Source organism: Cibotium barometz, chromosome 34 (assembly GCF_041138505.1).
Source record: "Cibotium barometz isolate CiBa-2024 chromosome 34, ASM4113850v1, whole genome shotgun sequence".
Taxonomy (NCBI): domain Eukaryota; kingdom Viridiplantae; phylum Streptophyta; class Polypodiopsida; order Cyatheales; family Cibotiaceae; genus Cibotium; species Cibotium barometz.
The window spans coordinates 12714225-12733946 of NC_141079.1; the positions used below are offsets into that span (position 1 = coordinate 12714225).

The window sequence follows — 19722 nt, forward strand, 5'->3', positions numbered from 1 at the left end:
AACTCTTTCAAGATTCAATATCCAACTCTCCCATGTGAAACCTTTGCTTACATCTTTGGATTCACCTTTTCATCTATTACTTTTATCTACTTACGTTCACCATTGTGATAAGTAACCTTTGGATATGGTAAGTTTTTGAGTAACAACCAAAGACACAAATACAAAGAAGCATGGTCCCCCTCCATCCATGAATTGATTACAAGGTCACAATTCTGAACACTTCCCTTTGATCTAGTAATCCTAGATTCCTAACTTCACATGCCCTCTAGCTTAGTCGCACTAAGAAGGATTGGCATGATCAAACCTTGACCTACATCAGTCACATAGGTGAGAGAAACAACAATCCTGAGGGGTTACAAGCATTTTTGGGAGGAGATTTGGTGGAAGGATTGCTATGGCAAACCTTGACCTACATCAATCACATGAGGCTACACTTAGAAGGATTGACTACTATGGCAAACCTTGACCTACATCAATCACAAGAGGCTACATTAAGAAGGACTGGAAAACCTTGACTTACATTCACAAGAGGTTACATTCACAAGAGGTTACATTCACAAGAGGTTACATTAAGAAGGACTAGTATGGCAAACCTTAGAAGGATTGACTACTATGGCAAACCTTGACCTACATCAATCACAAGAGGCTACATTAAGAAGGACTGGTATGGCAAACCTTGACTTACATTCACAAGAGGTTACATTAAGAAGGACTGGTATGGCAAACCTTGACCTACATCAATCACATGAGGCTACACTTAGAAGGATTCACTACTATGGCAAACCTTGACCTACATCAATCACAAGAGGCTACATTAAGAAGGACTGGTATGGCAAACCTTGACTTACATTCACAAGAGGTTACATTAAGAAGGACTGGTATGGCAAACCTTGACCTACATCAATCATAGGTGAGAGAAACAACAATCTTGAGGGGTTACAAGCATCCTTGGTGGCTGTTTTAGTCTTCATTAGTAACAGATTTATAGTGTGCTCATTATTTTTCTTTCTAAAACGATCTCAAACCCAATGTCCAATCTTGCCATACTTGGTGGTTGTTTTAGTCTTCATTAGAAGATTTGTAGTGTGCTCATTATTTTTCTTTCTAAAACTGTCTCAAACCCAATGTCCAATCTTGCCATACTTCATCAAATTTTTTATCTTTTGTGAGAATCTGATGTTAATGATGCAGATTCTCATTTGAGGCATTTTTCTTCTTCCTTGAAGAGTAGGATCTAGAAAATTTTCATAAGATATCCAAATTCGCTTGGCATACATTTTAGAAGGATGGTGATTATGTCATCATTATCCATGTGTGCACCAATGCTAGTGAGTTGATACTTTAACTGTGGCATAAGAGTCCATGAACTCCATTTTAAGCCCAAGAATTTAGATTTTCAAACTTATCTTTGAATGTTTTCCCTTTTCCCCAAACACTTTATCCACCAATGATTTCTATGCTTCTTTTGATGTGGTTGCAAAAGCAATGTGTTGTGTGAATGTGCAATCTCTTGCATTCCAAACATTAGTTTCCTCACCAGGACATACTTCTCTCCCACTCACAAGGCCCCACAAATTTTCTTGCATATGAATAAATTTTACTTACTAGCCATGTGTGGAACCCATCCTCGTTGATTTTTCTTTTACTAGAGGTGGGGAGTGGCCATTACATTAAAAAATCAAGGAAGGTTTTAATGCTCACTTGACTTGGCAAGGCTAGTATCTAGTCCCATAAAATTATAGTACGTATGCATTTACACCATTTAAATACCAAGTGTGACAAGAAAAAAGAAAGGGAATCTTTTGCTTGGAAGAGCACCCTTCTTTCAGAGTACTTTAGCAACCCTAAGGTTTTAAACCTTGAGGGTTTTTTTTTAAAAAAAAATTGGCAAGAATCACCAGTTTTTATATACACTACTCACACACCCAACTCCGGTTACATGGACGCGCAACACCGTAGAGAGCACGGATCAAACCCGCACCATTAGCTGAGACTTCGTCCACTCAAACCACATTCGTGTTAGCTATCTTGAGGGTTTTAAGCTTACTACAACAAACCCCCCTCCCTTTTTTTTAAAAAAAGGAGGAATTTGCAACTTGATGCAATTCCTCTTTTAAACCTTGAGCTTACAACCCTCCCCTCCCCCCCCAAAAAAAGGAGAGGAATTACAACCTATGCATGTCGCCACCTGTGGAGTTTGTTTAGCCCTCCAATCCATACATCATTGCCTCCAAGCATGATAGACTTGCATGGATGCGGATGCAAATTACCATTGGCTTGGGAGATGAGCTTCTGAACACTGTGAGTGTTGCTCAAAAAAGCTTTCTCCGCCTTTACTCTTCTACATGAGTTGCTATGGAGGTGATGGTGTGCTCCCTTTTGAAGATGCATTACTGAATGTTGGGTGCAAGCTTCTATAATTAGAGATCCATCCCTTGATTGGAGCTAAGAGAGAGGGTGCCCAAGGCCATCAAGAGCTATTCTGTGCATATAAAAATTTTCACTAATAAACAAAGAGTAATGAAATATTTCAAACAAACAAACAAACTTCAAAGATTTCACTAATGAGTAGAAGCACTCCATCTCTCTATTTCTTACACAAAAAAACTTCAAAGATTTAACTAATGAGTAGAAGCTCTCTCTCTCTCTCTCTCTCTCTCTCTCTCTCTCTCTCTCTCTCTCTCTCTCTCTCTCTCTCTCTCACACACACACACACACACACACACACACACACACAAACAAACAAACAAACTTCAAAGATTTCACTCATGAAGAACTCAAGAGAAAAGGAACTAACCTTGCCATTTATCTTGGGCTAGGTATAAGTCACAGTAATGATCATAACCTATTAGAAAATAAGCATAAGTATACCTTCTTTGATACCAACTTGAAAGTTGGATCTAAGGATGATTAAATCATAATATATAAAGCATAAGTATACCTTCTTTGATACCAACTTGAAAGTTGGATCTAAGGATGATTAAATCATAATATATAAAGCATAAGAGAAACTCTTGTAATTAAGAGGATTGAATGATAAGTGCATAAACATAAGCTCTAATTTTGCAAAAAACCACACATTTTTCCATTACTATGAGGGGTTTAAATAGCAAAAGGTACAAAGGATTTGCTCACCTTCCACATCCAAGAAAACTTCCAAGATAGCTCCATCTTCAAGAATATACTCTCATCATAAAACCTTCATCATTGCTTACATCTTTGGATTCTCCTTTTCACCCATTTCTCACATTCACCAATATAAACAGTGTTTTCTGGCTAAGGTAATCTTTTGGCTAAGGTAATCTTTTGAGTTGTAACCAACGACAAATACAAAGAAGCACGCTCCCCCTCCATCTATATATGAATTACAAGATCACAATTCTCAACATTTAACCACCTAGTCAATTACAAAATCTAACCATTTATGTCTACATTTTATTGTTCAAAATATTATTCACTTTCAACTCATTAAAATTTTAAACAAACATGACCCATATATACACTTTATATACTTCCAAGATTTTACACTAGATAAAACCACTACGTCAAGTTAAAATAGCACTCAAAAAAATAATTACTGGTTTGTAACAAAGTGTTAAGCATACCTTGATAAACATTTGATCTGTGTGTTAAACACAACCCTTCCTCATTTCTTGAATATGACATACTCCAAGCAGAAATATGGTCCCATTCAACGTTAAAAAAGCTCACAATTTTTGAACGGTTTCAATGTATTTTGTACCTTTTTTTACAAAGTTTCATTGCTTACCAACAACGAGTTCGCATTTTCTATTATTCATTCTAAATTTCAAGGGAAAAGATAGCCCATTTGAAAGACGAGAGTAATATTCAAAGTTGAGGCTATCTTCTAAGAGTCAATAAATTACATATATTACATTTTTTTAAAATATACTTTTTTGCATTGATCAAAATTCGTAGTAGAAATTAATGCATTGAAATTTACATTTTTAAGGCGAGTTCTCAAAAACATCAGGTCTTTGTTTTACAATGGCTCTAAAAGAAAATTAATATTTTATTATAAACACCACTTTATATTAGAATTTACTACATAGCGCAATAATTTCATTATGCTTTTATATTTCATGGTTATGAATTCACAAAACCAAAAAGCATCTCTACTCACAATCCATTTAAGTAGCCAATTCATCATCAGTTCTAGAAGAATGGCACCACTAAAACATGAGTCTCAGATCATCCTTGCATGTCAATGTAGTGAAGCACCTTCTCAACAATATAATAAATCAAATTCTAGTTACTACTAGTTGGTTTGTGACTCACAAAACAAAAAAATAAGCTTTGCTTATGCATTGAGTGTTGAGATATCGAGCTCATCTAGTGAGGCGGTGGACACTGATGACCCGCCTGGGGGATAGGCCCCACACTTACACCGCTAGCATGGTTGGTGAGATCATGGTGGGTGATATGCGGCCAGTGGGATGACAGGCTGTGTGACAGCCATTCTAGACTAGCATAGTTATAGCGCCAGCTCATTTAGTTGGGTTCACACTATAGAGAAATCTAGTATGTATTTGGTTGAGTACCTTTCATATTGTGTGTACTCTTATCTTTGTATATGGTGTGTTGAGTGTTGCGTGAAGGAGAAGAAGATTTTCAGCCTCTCACCTTGTGTGTTCTCTTTTAGGGTTTTGTGAGTGTGTGTGTGCTTGCAAGAGCTCAAGCTCTCTTCTCCCCTGCATCTTTCCATGGTATCAGAGCCTGGTTCATGCTAAGGGCTGAGCTGCAAGCAAGAGAAGCACAAGAAGCGGTATGAGGGTAAGAGCTTCAACTACTCTTCCCTATTTGTGTTGGCGACGACTACACCCTTGTCGAGAGCTCTACTGGAGGCATCGGCAAATGATCTCTGATTGAGGAGCTTTCTTTGCGGGAGTAAAGTTATAGGGCAACTATACTGTTCTATGTGGACAATAATTTTTCCGACCGAAAACGCGTTTTGGACGCGTTAGGACCTCCATTTTCGGAAAGCAGGCGATTTCGAGCACTGCGGTGCGGGTAAGTCATCGATTCTCTGCAGAACTCTGTTTTAAGAACTGCAGGAAGATAGATTGGTTGTGCAGACATTGTGTGTGCTGCAAGGAGGTCAACATTTGCCATTGGGTGTATGTATGCACATTGAGGTCACTAGTTGTGACATTTGAGTGTAGTACAGTACCGCTTCTGCAAAAAATACAACAGTTTGTGCAGGACAACCAGAGTGCTGTTTCTGGTAAATTTGTGTGTCTGCAAGATGTCAAATGATGGCATAAACCAAATTGTTGCTGAGAAGCTTGATAAGAACAACTTCCATGCTTGGAGGTTCAGGTTGACAAATTTCCTGATGGGAAAGGGTTACTGGGACTACATAGAAGGTGAGCATGAAGAGGCATCGGAGATACCGGAGATCAATCCGACTGTTGCAGATGTGAAAGAGTTCAAGGATTGGAACCAAGGAGCCAGAAAAGTTATTTATTGGCTCTCTATCAGTATACAGGGAGGACACCATGATTGAGCACATACAGGATGCCAAGTCCCCCAAGGAGGTGTGGGACACCTTGGTAAAACTCTAAGAAATGAATACCAAGGCGCGAAAGATACAGTTGAAGAATGAACTTCATACTGTGGAGAAAAAGAGTATGCCTGTGAATGACTATGCATTGTGGAATCCCTTGCATCTATTGGCGTTTCAGTAGATGATGATGATCAGGTGGAAGTCTGTCTACGTGGTCTCGGGCCACAATACAAGGCGTTCAAGACGTCTATTAAGACTCGGGAAAACATTCCCAATTTCACAGATTTGGTGTCTATGTTGATTATAGAGAAGAGCTTGGGTGAAGACCAACAACCTTCACAAAACAAAAACAGTTCAGAGCAACAGGCCTTCTACACAAGTTCAGGAAGAGGACGAGGTAGAGGCCATGGACGCGGCCAAGGAGGTGGCCGAATAGATAATCAGAATTATGGCGAGCAGCAACAACAACAACAGTCCTAGAATTCACAACAACAACAACACGTAGGTGGAAGAGGCCAATTCAGAGGCAGGGGGAGTCAAAGAGGTCGTGGAAATTGGCAAAGGCAGTATAATGATACACGTGGATGCTTTTATTGTGGTAAGCCTGGGACATGTGTAGGCAGATTGTTATAAGAAGCAGGCTGACATGCAAAATGGAAAATTGCAGCAAAACGCATCCTCGAGCAGAAACAATGAGGATAATTAAAGGTTGTTTGTTATGCAGCATGTTGTTAATGCCATGTCATCTGAAAATGTTGAAGCAACACATAAAGATGATGTATGGTACGTTGATTCGGGTGCTTCGAACCACATGACGTCATGGGGAGTGGTTCAAGGAGATGAAAAACCTTGAAAGACCAAGTTTTGTGGAAACAGGGGATGACACTACTCATCCAATTGCCCATGTTGGAGATGTGCCATTGTCTATGCAGGATGGCAAAGTGAAGTACCTTGCAGATATACTTCATCTTCCGAACATAACAAAGAATCTGGTTTCAGTTGGCCAAATGATTGAGCAGGGTTTGCAGGTTCGGTTTAACCCTGATGGGTTGTTATGTTGAAGACTTTAAAGACAAGTGCAGGTTGGTTACAAAAGACAACAAAGTGGGCAGAATGTTTACATTGAATGTAAACATGTCTGAAGTGAGTGCTGCGATGTTTGCAAATGGTTCAGGAATTATTGTAGACACAGACATTTGGCATAAAAGAATTGGACATGATGTGAATGTGCAGAGAATGAAGTCTATGCAGACTAAAGGAATTGTGACAGGGCTGCCAAAGTTTAAAGTTGAAGGTATGCAGAAAATATGTGAAGCATGCCAATTTGGAAAGCAAACAAAGCATGTATTTCCACGTGACAGAAATGTGAGCAAAAATGCACTAGATGTTGTGCATTCAGATGTATGGGGTCCTACGAAGACCATGTCTATGGGAGGCTGCAGGTATTATAATGTGACATTTATTGATGGACCACACAAGGAAAGTGTGGGTATACTTCATGAAGGAGAAGGGTGAGGTGTTCACTCATTTTCAGAATTTCAGAGTTATGGTTGAAAAGAAAACAGGGAAATATGTAAAGTGCCTAAGGTCAAATGGAGGGGGAGAGTACTTCTCCAATGAGTTCTCTGAATTTCGGAAGAAGAATGGTATTCGGAGACAGTTTACATGCAAATACACTCCGCAGCAAAATGGAGTTGTTGAGCGGAAAAACACGCACATTGCTGAGATTGCGCGAGCATTGATGGGAGAGAAGAATATGCCGCATAGCTATTGGGCTGAGGCTGTTTCTACAGCAGTTTACATCATGAACAGGACTCCAACTGCAGCCATACATGATGTAACTCCAGAGGAGAGGTTTACTGGGAGAAAACCTGATTTGTCTCATCTGAAAGTCTTTGGATGCATTGCATATGTGCATGTGCCAGATGAGCTGAGAACTAAGTTGGATCCAAAAGCTGAAAAATGTGTGTTTATTGGATATTCCCTTGAGCAAAAGGGATACAGGCGTTATAACCCTGCTACCCGTGAGTTGAGGGTAAGCAGGGATGTTGTTTTTGATGAGACGAGCAGCTGGTATGCTGCTGAAAAAGAAAGGTGATTAGGTCACCACATGGTATTGGATTAGCTTGGACATGTTGTCCAAGTATGGTATGACAGGCTGTAAGCCTATCTCAGTGCCATTGGATCAGAATGGCAAGTTCAGTGCAAATTTTTGAGAGAGATTTTAGAGGATCCTACTATGTATAGGCGCATCATCGTAGGAAGCTTGATCTACATGACGATCACCAGGCCAGATTTGAGCTATGCTATTGGGTTGGTGAGTTAGTTTATGCACGTTCCTCGGAAGCCGCATTTGGATGCATTGAGACGCATACTGAGGTATGTGAGGTCTACTTTGCATTGTGGACTATTTTATGAAACTAGGACAGAGATGTGTACATGGGTACACAGATGTTGATTGGGTTGGTAGTATCTCAGATAGAAGATCTATTAGTGGCTTCATATCTTCTTTGGGTTGGTAGTATCTCAGATAGAAGATCTATTAGTGGCTTCATATCTTCTTTGGGTACACAGATGCTGATTGGGCTAGTAGTATCTCAGATAGAAGATCTACTAGTGGCTTCATATTTTCTTTGGTGGGGAGTGTTGCTGTGACTTGGAGCAGCAAGAAGCAGCCTACGGTTGCTCTATCTAGTACAGAGGCCGAGTACAGAGGTGCTGCTATGACAGCATGTGAGGTAGCTTGGTTGAGAAAGCTACTTGCAGATTTGGGTCTATCAGTCGATAGACAAGTTGTCATTTTCTATGACAACATTAGCAGTATACAGATGGCCAGGAACCCAGTTTTTCATGCTCGCACGAAGCATATAGAAGTCCACTACCATTTTGTCAGAGAGAATGTTTTGGCAGGAGACGTTGCCCTTATTTATGTCAGCACACACAGGATCAGGTTGCTGACATCTTTACCAAAGCATTGGGTACAGAGAAGCTCCGCACATTCAGGGCTTCGTTTGGTGTACATGAGATGGAGTTGAGCTCGAGGGGAAGTGTTGAGATATCAAGCTCATCTAGTGAGGCGGTGGGACACTGATGACCCGCCTGGGGGATAGGCCCCACATTTACACCACTGGCATGGTTGGTGAGATCATGGGTGATATGCGGCTAGTGGGATGACAGGCTGTGTGTGACAGCCATTCTAGAGACTTGCATAGTTATAGCGCCAGCTCATTTAGTTGGGTTCACACTATAGAGAACCCTAGTATGTATTTGGTTGAGTACCTTTCATATTGTGTGTACTCTTATCTTTGTATATGGTGTGTTGAGTGTTGCGTGAAGGAGAAGAAGATTTTCAGCCTCTCACCTTGTGTGTTCTCTTTTAGGGTTTTGTGAGTGTGTGTGTGCTTGTTGTTGCAAGAGCTCAAGCTCTCTTCTCCCTGCATCTTTTCATTGAGTTCCCCACTCCTCCTTAATGTTTCTTTTTTAAAAACTAAAGATACTCGTTTTCAACATTTAAACAAGCATCAAGATAATATCATAAAATCACACCATGATATTCTACACATGCCTTTTTTTCTAAATGTTATAATATTATTTGATAAGAAATTATTCATGCCATAATACATCATGAGAAATTATTCGCGCTACCAGGTAACCTCTCTCTCTCTCTCTCTCTCTCTCTCTCTTTGTGTGTGTGTGTGTGCACGCACGCGCATGTGTGTGTGTGTGTGGGTGGGTGTGTACACATGCGCGTGCATGTGTGTGTGTGTGTGTGTGTGTGTGTGTGTGTGTGTGTGTGGATGTGCACACATGCATGTGTGTGCATGTGTGTGTGCGTGCGTATGTCCTTTTGTTATAAATCTTACATCATGGGGAATTTTTCATAGCAAAAAGAAACCCACTCATGTATGTGTGTGTGTGTGTGTGTGTGTGTGTGTGTGTGTGTGTGTGTGTGTGTGTTTGCGTGTGTGTGTGTGTGTGCACGTGTGTGTTCATGCACGCACGTCCACACATGTGTGCATGCTCACCTTATCTTTCAACACAAGAAAATATCTTTGAAATGTCCTTGCAAAATGATGTGCTATTAGTCTTTATATTTGAGAGATTATAAAATTTGTACCATCAATCTAAAAGCATACTCAACTAGTGCAATTCATGATTGCATGAACTTGCATACATAACTTATCTAATTCTTGGTGGACTAGGATGTTAAATCACATTTTGATTTGCATGTAAATTTTTAGCCACGTGTCTTTGCAAAATTAGACACATTGAATAAATCTCTATAGTAATGTTTTCTTCACATGAATGTTCAAGATGGAAGAATCTACTACTCGTAAAGAGAAGTCATAATGAGCTACTCTTCTATCATGACAACAAACTAAAATATGTACAAAGGGACTTTGACATGGTCCTTAATTAAAAATTTTCTAATTTGGACTTTATTAAGGTGAAGTTTGCACATCCATATCCTTGTGCACTTTATTAAAGTGGTTATACATACATACTTACATATATATATATATATATATTTATATTTATATTTATATATTTATATATGTATGTATCTATATATATATATATATATATATATATATATATATATGTATCTATATATATATATATGTATATATATATATATATATATATATATATATATATATGTATCTATATATATATATATGTATATATATATATATATATATATATATATATATATATATATATAGTATATATATATATGTATGTATCTATATATGTGTGTGTGTGTGTGTGTGTGTGTGTGTGTGTGTGTGTGTGTGTGTGTGTGTGTATGTATATATATGTGTGTGTGTGTGTGTGTGTGTGTGTGTGTGTGTGTGTGTGTGTGTGTGTGTGTGTGTATGTATATATATGTGTGTGTGTGTGTGTGTGTGTGTGTGTGTGTGTGTGTGTGTGTGTGTATACGTGTGTGTTTGTGTGTGGCATGCATGATTGTGTAGTTTTATCTTGAGATCATATCTATGTATGCATAATATTGCATTGTAGATTCATTTCAATGCTTTGTTAGATTAAAACTCTAGGTGGTATCAGAATGATGTGAAAGGATGCTTTCTTTGTGGTCTACATTAGACATATCATAAGGATTTGGCGCGTAGCAATTAATTTATGTGATGTGATACTTTGAAAACACAACAACATATATATTTTTTGGTCACATAATTTGACTCCATTTAGTGCATGTACTATATGTATCATGAAGGAGATAATCACGATGAAGAGAGCTGATAGATGGGGATTTTAAAAGGATTGTGATTTTTCCATGACCCCAATTTATTTGCCCATTCTAGTAGTGATTTCTTTATTATGTTGATTTTTTTTCTTAATTGTTATAATTCTAAAGGATTTTGTGAATGTCTTTTATGGCACATTAGCGCTCGTGATTTATTGAGTTATGAGAAGGTTTAAAGAGGGATACAAGGATTTTGAGAGCTAACAAACAAAGGTTATTTTCATGCTTATAGGCATAACTAATGTTAGTTTTTTACACGAGACTTCTAAACATGCAAGGATTTCACCCATTAAGATATTGCACAAGCCATGGGAAATGGTCTTCAAGACAAGCTCTAGTGATCGATATGTTGAAGAAGCCTTGACAATTAAATTTTGGCTACCAAGGCAAGCCTTACAAAAGGTTCCAATGGTTATATGGAATACGTGTTTATAGGTTATTGGGTACCCCTACAGGAATCAATGATGGTTATTTCTAAAACCCTTTATGGGCTGCAACTTTGTCATTACATGGAAGTAATCCCTCTTACGTAAGATGCACACCATTAACAACAATTTACACACTTTCAAAACATTTGTAACAATACACCTTAATTTTGGAAGAGGTTATTATGGTTTGCCACAACACATCTCTTTTATGTAGAGGAAGTTTTATGTCCATGTAGAAGTGATAATAAGCATTAAATTTAGAAGACAACCTAAACGGTAGTAACCAATACATACTTACTTTTAGTTTGGTAGTTTCATAATTTTGCCCATTTTTATAGTTTATGATTTTGTGTTATATAAGCATATGTATTCGCATATGCTCTTATGTGTGTGTGTGTGTGTGTGCACGCATGCATGCTTTCATACATGTGTGTACACACGTGCATGCTTGCATGCACGTGCATATGTGCAAGCACCTACATGCACGCAAGCACCCGAGTGTTTTGCAACGTAATGGATGCCTTTGTGAAGTTATAGGGTCTATAAAAAGGTAAAATGCTTTTCATCCTTGTCTAATCACCATAAGCATTGTTTTTCATTTTTATCTCTAATAACCATAAATAGTGCTTTTGTTAGTTCTAAACACCTTGAGCTCCAGGAGAAATGGGAAACCAATAACCTTTCTTCAAAATTTTCCTTCAATGTGTACCTTGCCTGTGTTCAATCTCTCTGTCCATTGTTTCATCAACTAGAGCCTTGTTTGGTCCCATCCATTGCTAACAACTTACAATAGTGTTAATATGATATTTTATCTACTCGCAAATTGATACCCTCATTTAACATGGTAAATCATGGGCAAGGACTTCTAACATGGGATATTCTCTAGTGTTTCAAATCAAGACAACGAGTATTGAACATCTTTAAAAACATTCATTGACTAGCTGTAAAGTGGACCAAGTAACTTAAGGTGCATACTATTGTCCTATAGGGTTGTTGTTACTAACACATCTTCACACCTAGCTTTTTTAGTGAGGGGACTTAACATTGTTTTAAAGGGTAAAATATTTTATGTGAAAGTGTGAATATACAAATATTTCCAACTAGGAGTAATCTATTGACTTTTCAAGCTTTATCTTTATCCTTCCTATAAATGTTTCTAATTAGCAAAGTTAAGATTTTTTACAAAATAAATGGGCCAATTGTTTTTCATCCTTGCGCCATTATAGGATCTTCTTCTTCTTCTTCTTCTTCTTCTTCTCTCTCTCTCTCTCTCTCTCTCTCTCTCTCTCTCTCTCTCTCTCTCTCCCCCAATGTGTGGTAGATTGGTTAGCTCATGGAGTTGTCATTCAACACGTCTTGTGTTCGAATCTCACTCCTGTCGGATAGATCATATTTGGTCTCTTGGGATTGTTCCTACGACGTTAATCTTCTTCTTCTTCTTCTTCTTCTTCTTCTTCTTCTTCTTCTTCTTCTTCTTCTTCTTCTTCTCTCTCTCTCTCTCTCTCTCTCTCTCTCTCTCTCTCTCTCTCTCTCTCTCTCTCTCTCTCTCTCTCTCTCTCTCTCTCTCGGCGGGGGTGCAAGGGTGAATCATGGTAGAAGGATTGTAAATCATTCAATAAAAATATGAGTAATTTTTTATAAAGCACGGATATATAGTATGTAGTATTTATTACTACTAGTATGACCAATCACCTCATAAGATAAATGTGAAAGGAATGGTCATGACTCGAAAGCTTTAGGAAGGCCATCCTCTTGAGCTCAAAGGCTATAGCAAAACCTCAAATTCTCCTCTAGATATAGCAAATGGTGTGAACAACAATTGAGGAGATGATATACATGAACAAACATGAAGGATATGAAGACCTTTGTTTATTTGGCTTGTGCTGTACATGCTCCACCACCATAACATCCACCAACATAGGGGCATGCTGTCGTACAAAAACTATATCTATGACTCCATTAGAACCCATGAAATGAAACATGCCTTTCTCGTGATCTTGAATAAAAGTTGAGCAATCTTATGGCACACTCTAAAACCTTTTGGATAGCCATTAAATGTAGGCCATGTCTCCAAAAAAAAAAACTTTTGGAATTTTTCTATTGTATTTACTACTATGGTATCTTATTGTATCTACTACTATGGTATCTGTCCCCTTTTTAGTCAAGATCAAATTGGGGGCTAAAGATGAATGCATCAAATTTTTCTATTGTATTTACTACTATGGTATCTTATTGTATCTACTACTATGGTATCTGTCCCCTTTTTAGTCAAGATCAAATTGGGGTCTTGACCATGTTCATCCTGTAGTCAAAGAAAGGTATTAATTGTATTTGTAAAGCATTAATCTAAATCCACCTCTAGTGAAAGTTCTCAATTAGGGCATCCTCCACAAGTTTATAAGACCCGAGCAAGGTTGCCCCCCCCCCCAACATTGCACCACCATTTGGACAAAAAAATGCCTTCCAATGCCCTTCTAAGCTGAGTTACAAATTAGGGAAAACCTACTAGATAATGTGGACGGCCCTTATTGTAAGCTTTACAGTACCTTATTAGTGTAGTAGTTAGACTCAATTCCTATATGTTTGCAAGAATTCACATATTATATATAATTTATCTATCATAAGCCACTTGTGTTGTGAGCTTTGTGTGATTATATAGATGTTTCATTAGTGGGAGCTTTAATGACCATCTATCGTACAAAGGTATGGAAGCTTTAAACAATCCCTTAGAAAAGAAATTAACGAACTATTGTTGTGGAATTTACACCCATACCATTGGGGTTGTCCCAATCGCCAATCAATCAATCAATCAAACTTTTGATAGCTTTTATCATAAAACTTGAAGGGCTAGATGAAAACAAGGACTTCTGACTCTTCCACATATTACAAAACTTAGTACTACCCCCCCACCCCAACACACACACACACACAACACAACATAAACAGATGTGTGCCGGCATGCCCGGCCGCCATGTAGGAACACCTAGGCATGCTACATACGAATGAGCATGCCGTGCATGCACACATGTACATACATGCAAATGTGCACACACATGTGCAGCAGGCTCATATTGCACGTAAAAGCATTGAGACACGCACACACTTGTGGCTATTTGTTGTTATTTCCAATAAAAAAAGCTAAGGCCTACTATAGCGCCCTTATCTTTTGTGAAGCATTTGATGGTAAGCCTTTTTTTTTGTTGTTGTTGTTGTTTGCAAAGACGTTCGTTTCTTTATCCCCCAGGGGTCGAATTTCAAACTCATGCCAATATATATTCGAAGCTCTACCGTTGGGATATCTCCCTTGCCTCCAGCACTAAGCTTAAGCTTAGGATGAAGGATCAAAGGCTAATCATTAATAGGCCGTCAAGGTTGGTTTCACACACGACCATTTGGATGGGTGGGTGGGCGAGGGTCTGGGCAGGTGCTCAAGTCTGGATCGTGTAGAAAATTAAGAAGGGGGTGCGAAACCCCCTTTTTAAGAGTTGTCAAATTCCAGATATATACAAAAGGTTTTTTTTTAACGATTTTATATTTCAGCTCAAAAAAATGTGACGTAGATTTAAAATTGGGAAAAAATAACCCCTTCATCGCAGGTGTTTTTGGTGTTTTTTTTAGGGTGCCATGATATAATATTATTGGCCCCTTTATCCTAGGCGGTTGTAGAACATTGATTACTCTTGTCTCCCTCTCTAGGCCCCGCCCATGATCCACCCCTAAGTCCGTTTGTGATTAATTACCGCTGTCTGTCTGCGATCTCTTTTATCTCAGTGCAGTAATCAATTTTCGCCCTTTTTTCCTTGCTGTCCCTCTCGTGGGAAGCCTGTAGCTCTCTACTCATTGAAATGAGGTGACAGAGGTCTCTCTCTCTCTCTCTCTCTCTCTCTATTTTTCTCTCTCTCTCTCTCTCGAGTCTCCATAGCTCATAAGCATATGATTAGTAGCAAAAACACACAAGAACTCTCTCTGTCTCTCTGTGTCTCTCTGTCTCTCTCTTCTTCACGCACTTCCCAAGGTCTCTCTTCCCTCACCCCTGGGCCCTAATCATTGTGTCTTCTTCAATGGCCCTGATCAGAGCTTCTTCTTGTTCAACCCTAATTATTCTTTCTCATCACACAACAAGCTGCTCCTCCCTCTCCCCCCCTTTCCTCCTCCTTCATTTTCATGCCTTTTTCCTCTCTGCTCTTTAGAGAAATCACAATGACCTAAAGGCCTTCAATAAGCATATTGGGTGCTAGATTCCATGGGCCTGGGGTCAACTACCACACACACACACACACACACACACACACAAACCCTTCTCCTGTCTCCTCACTTTCTGGTCTGTGGAACCCAGACTTGCAAATATTGAGCATAGCTGGTCCTCTCATATGAGCTGAGTGAGAATCACACACTTTCCTTCACGACAGTGTGCTTCTTCCCGCCCAAAACTTGGATAGGGTTTAACAAATCCGGAACCCAGTTCACCATTTCTTCACCTTCATCTACACATATGTTCTCCTTCAATTTGGGCACATATAGTACTAAGGCCACCATCTGCCCAGCTCATACTGTGGGAAATTACCCACTACTAGCTCATACACAGGCTAACTACCAAGGCTGCCCAGCTCTTATTGTGGGCAGTTACCCATCCCTTGGAAACTTAATGGGCTGTAACCCATCTCTTAACCACTACTTGGGTCAGATAATGGAGGCAATTTTTTTGCTAAACTCTTGTTAGAGGGCACTAACCTACCTCTTGGAACTAGTTAGATAAGATTATACAGCCAATTCTATGCTAAACCCTAGAAGGGGGCAGTAACCCATCTCTTCTTTACACTAGAGGGTAAGCCAGAAGAGGCAATTATATGGTGAGCTCATGTAGTTGGAGGCAATTATGTGCTGAGCTCATGTAGTGGGCAGTGACCCACCTCCCTAGAGTTAATTAGTAGTGGTAATTACATGATTAGCTCAACTAGTGTGCAGTAACCCCATATTTTGGGCACTCCTTGGGTAAGATTACAGAAGGAATTTTATGGCAAGCTCATGTAGTGGGCACTAACCCAATCTTTTGTTGTTCAAGGACATAATGGAGCTGGATCAGGGGCATGAAGAAGAAGCAGCCGCAGCAGAGATTCCACTACCCATCGGTGGCGGCTTGACACAGATGCATGAGGCGCCTCGAATGAGGATGTTAGGAGGCAATGGTAATGGGCTCAGTACTGGAACAAGCAATGGCATGCCTTCTGCAGTAGACAATGAAGCCAGACTAGGTTTAGAGATGAAGTTTCCTAATCTGGATTCAGTAAAAGTTAAGAAGCCTGTTAAGTACAGGGAATGCTTGAAGAACCATGCAGCAAGCCTAGGTGGGCATGCGGTGGATGGATGTGGAGAGTTCATGCCAAGTGGTGAAGAAGGGACCTTGGAAGCTCTCAAGTGTGCTGCATGTGATTGTCATAGAAACTTCCACAGGAGAGAGGTGGAGGGTGAGAAGGATAAGTCCAAGAGGCTTGGCCCACTGCTACCTGCCCCGCCTCTTGCTTCACCTCCGGTGACCCTGATGTCGGCACGGCCACTGCCCCCATCGCAAATGATTATGGCATTGGGTGGGGTGAGGCCGGACTTCGACGATCAGGATGGGAATGGGGGTCTTCTATCACCACATGCATCATTGCACTCTAGTGGGCTGCTGAGGAAGAGGTTCAGGACCAAGTTCACTGCAGATCAGAAAGAGAAGATGTGGGAATTTGCCGAGAAACTAGGGTGGAGGATCCAAAAGCATGATGAGCAAGCTGTGCTGCAGTTCTGTGCAGAGGTGGGTGTGAAGAGACATGTTCTCAAGGTCTGGATGCACAATAACAAGCATACACTGGGCAAGAAGAACCCTTCATGAGGTCCCCTGGCAATGCCCCAAAGAATCTCTTCTTTTCTGCAAATGAGAGGGTGCCATCATTTCTTCAACACATAATTTTCTCTCTCTCTCTCTCTCTCTCTCTCTCTCTCCTTTGATATTTCTATATGTGAAGAGACAATTGAGTGGCAAGGAAACATACAGTGTAGCTGCCTTCTCTCAAAACCCTACCTGGGCTCTTTGTTTGTCATGGGTTTACTTCCAAAACCCTAGTTGGTCTTGCTCCATGATGTGTGTGTTGTTGAGATGTGGACACAAAAACTACATTGAGATGTAACATAAAGTGCTGGCATTCCCTCATTTGGTAGTCATGTAGCTGGTTTTTTTGCTTAAAAAGCTTGATGGCTTTACCATTAGGTCGGTTGAGCCCCTTAATTTCTGTTTTCCTTTATCAATTAAACAGCTTTTAATCATATTTTTTACCCTACATAAAGATGTGTAATTGTATTTATTTTAATAAAATCAAGAAACTGCACATGTCATGCATGCGAGACTGCATGGCTATTTTCTTAGGCCACTCAGAGTTTTTCTAATCCTTTTAATCATCAATGATTATTATCATAAATGATGCTATTAGTAGTAGTAGTAGAAGTACTGTTAATTAGTCACAGTTCTGCACGAGTTTAGGCGTATTAACAAGGTTTTATGAGCTACAAAGCCTCCACCATGCTTCATCGTGAGCAGCAACAGTATATTATTTGTTGCAGTAGCCATTACACAAACGATAATTATTAGCTCAACTGTGTTGTTAAAGTTTTTTAATTCTAATTATGTGACGCTTACCAGTTAGTACTGTGTCAAGTTGGCAGGAATCTGTTTGCCGTTACGTGTACAGAGGTACACACAAGTTGAGAGTGATGCTGCCTGCAGCCTCATACTTGTTTCGTGTCTCTATGATTCCTCGTGAGATAAGGTTTTACATAAATGTGTAACGTGTTAAAAGATATAATATATGCATCGATCTACATACATATACATATACATATACATATACATATATATATATATATAACTTTTTTTCTATAGGTTTTCATGATGCATGTCTACCATGATGCTTCATATGCACCTAGCCAATTAATATTTATGTATCAAATATCATAAATACATACATTGATACTAATAATATCCTTTTTTTTGGCTTGGCTAGAAATTTGAAGTACACTACTAACACACATGGGTCTCTCGGGGTAATGCTTTAAGGGAGTAGCAAAACCAGTCTCTGAGACTGGAGACGATGAAGCTAATGACAAAAGCGTTTCTTTGTTCGAATCTCAAAACGAGCTTGCTCGCTTCTGACCCCAGCTCGAAAAACAAAAAATACTAACACACACTAGATGCCATTGAAGCTTAAGAATCACTAGTTCATAGTGGTAATTTATGCCTAGTGTAGAAGTATGGATTTGAGGCACTATGGACACCGCTCCTAACTTAGAATGGCATATTTAGTTGTAAATGACTTTTTCATAGCAAGAAGGTTCTCTATTATTCACAACATGAAATTTTCACGATGATGCAAATGAGTTGGCTTAACCATTTTCGACATGTGTTGAATCAATGGTGAGGAGAGGCTTTTCTGATGATTTGAGCATTCTTTTGGATGGTGTGAAAAACCAATCTTTTGCACAGCATCACGAAAAACTCAGCTTTTCACATCTTTTGATATTTTGAGCTCAGCAATGAAGAGTGGGGATGCTATGAGATGCATAAAGACACTTATCTGAGCAATATAACATGAAAAACTATTTTTTTCACAGCGAACATCATTTGGCTTTTTAGTTATTAGAAGCATGGAGAAAGGTTAGCTGGCTCTTTAGTAAAGGTGAGATTAGAAAGCTAAACTTTTGTATTTGGTGACTCAAAAAACCACTTACATCTTTATGACACATGATCGACTATAGTCATTAGTATGATCCATATGAGTGATAAGATGAAAGACCAACTCATTTTTCATTGATGAAAAATAAGATTGGTTTTTTCACAGTGAGAGTTTTAGTTATATATGTGTATATAAGTAAAACTCTGTGTGTGTGTGCACGCGCGCGTGTGTGTGTGTATGCGTGTGAATGTATGTATGTATGTATACATACACACACACACATATATATGTATATATGTATGTATAGAGTATGTATGTATGTGTATATGTGTGTGTGTGTATGTATGTATATATGTGTGTATGTATGTATGTATGTATGTATGTATACATAAATATACATACATAAATACATATTTATATAAATGCATGCATGTATGTATGTATGTATGTTTATGTATACATACATACATACATATATGTGTGTGTGTGTGTATATGTACATACATATGTATGTATGTATGTACACACACACACACATATGTGTGTGTGTGTGTATATATACATACATACATACACACATATATGTGTGTGTGTGTGTATATATATATATACATACATACATACATATGTATACACACACACACACACACACACATATATACATACATACATATACATATGTATATGTATGTATGTATACACACACACATACACATGTATATGTATGTATGTATACACACACACACACATATAGATTATGTATGTATGTACACACACACACACACATATATC

General features: G+C 38.9%; 1 protein-coding gene across 2 annotated transcripts; it reads left to right on the forward strand.

The window, feature by feature from the left end:
- Nucleotides 1-14989: 14989 nt before the first annotated feature.
- On the forward strand, nucleotides 14990-17628 carry LOC147618707 (zinc-finger homeodomain protein 2-like). 2 transcript variants are annotated; one of them, XM_086773736.1, is made up of 2 exons: nucleotides 14990-15083; nucleotides 16287-17628. In XM_086773736.1, the coding sequence occupies exon 2, from the start codon at nucleotides 16293-16295 to the stop codon at nucleotides 17094-17096; it is 804 nt and encodes a 267-aa protein (XP_086629862.1). In that variant the 5' UTR covers nucleotides 14990-15083; nucleotides 16287-16292; the 3' UTR covers nucleotides 17097-17628. The 2 variants fall into 2 exon arrangements, with proteins under 2 accessions (XP_086629862.1, XP_086629864.1); XM_086773738.1 differs by having other exon boundaries at nucleotides 15057-15074.
- The last annotated feature ends 2094 nt before the right edge of the window (nucleotides 17629-19722 follow it).

Excerpts from the sequence above, each read along its gene's own strand:
- LOC147618707 (XM_086773736.1), top strand. The coding sequence starts at position 16,293 with ATGGAGCTGGATCAGGGGCATGAAGAAGAAGCAGCCGCAGCAGAGATT.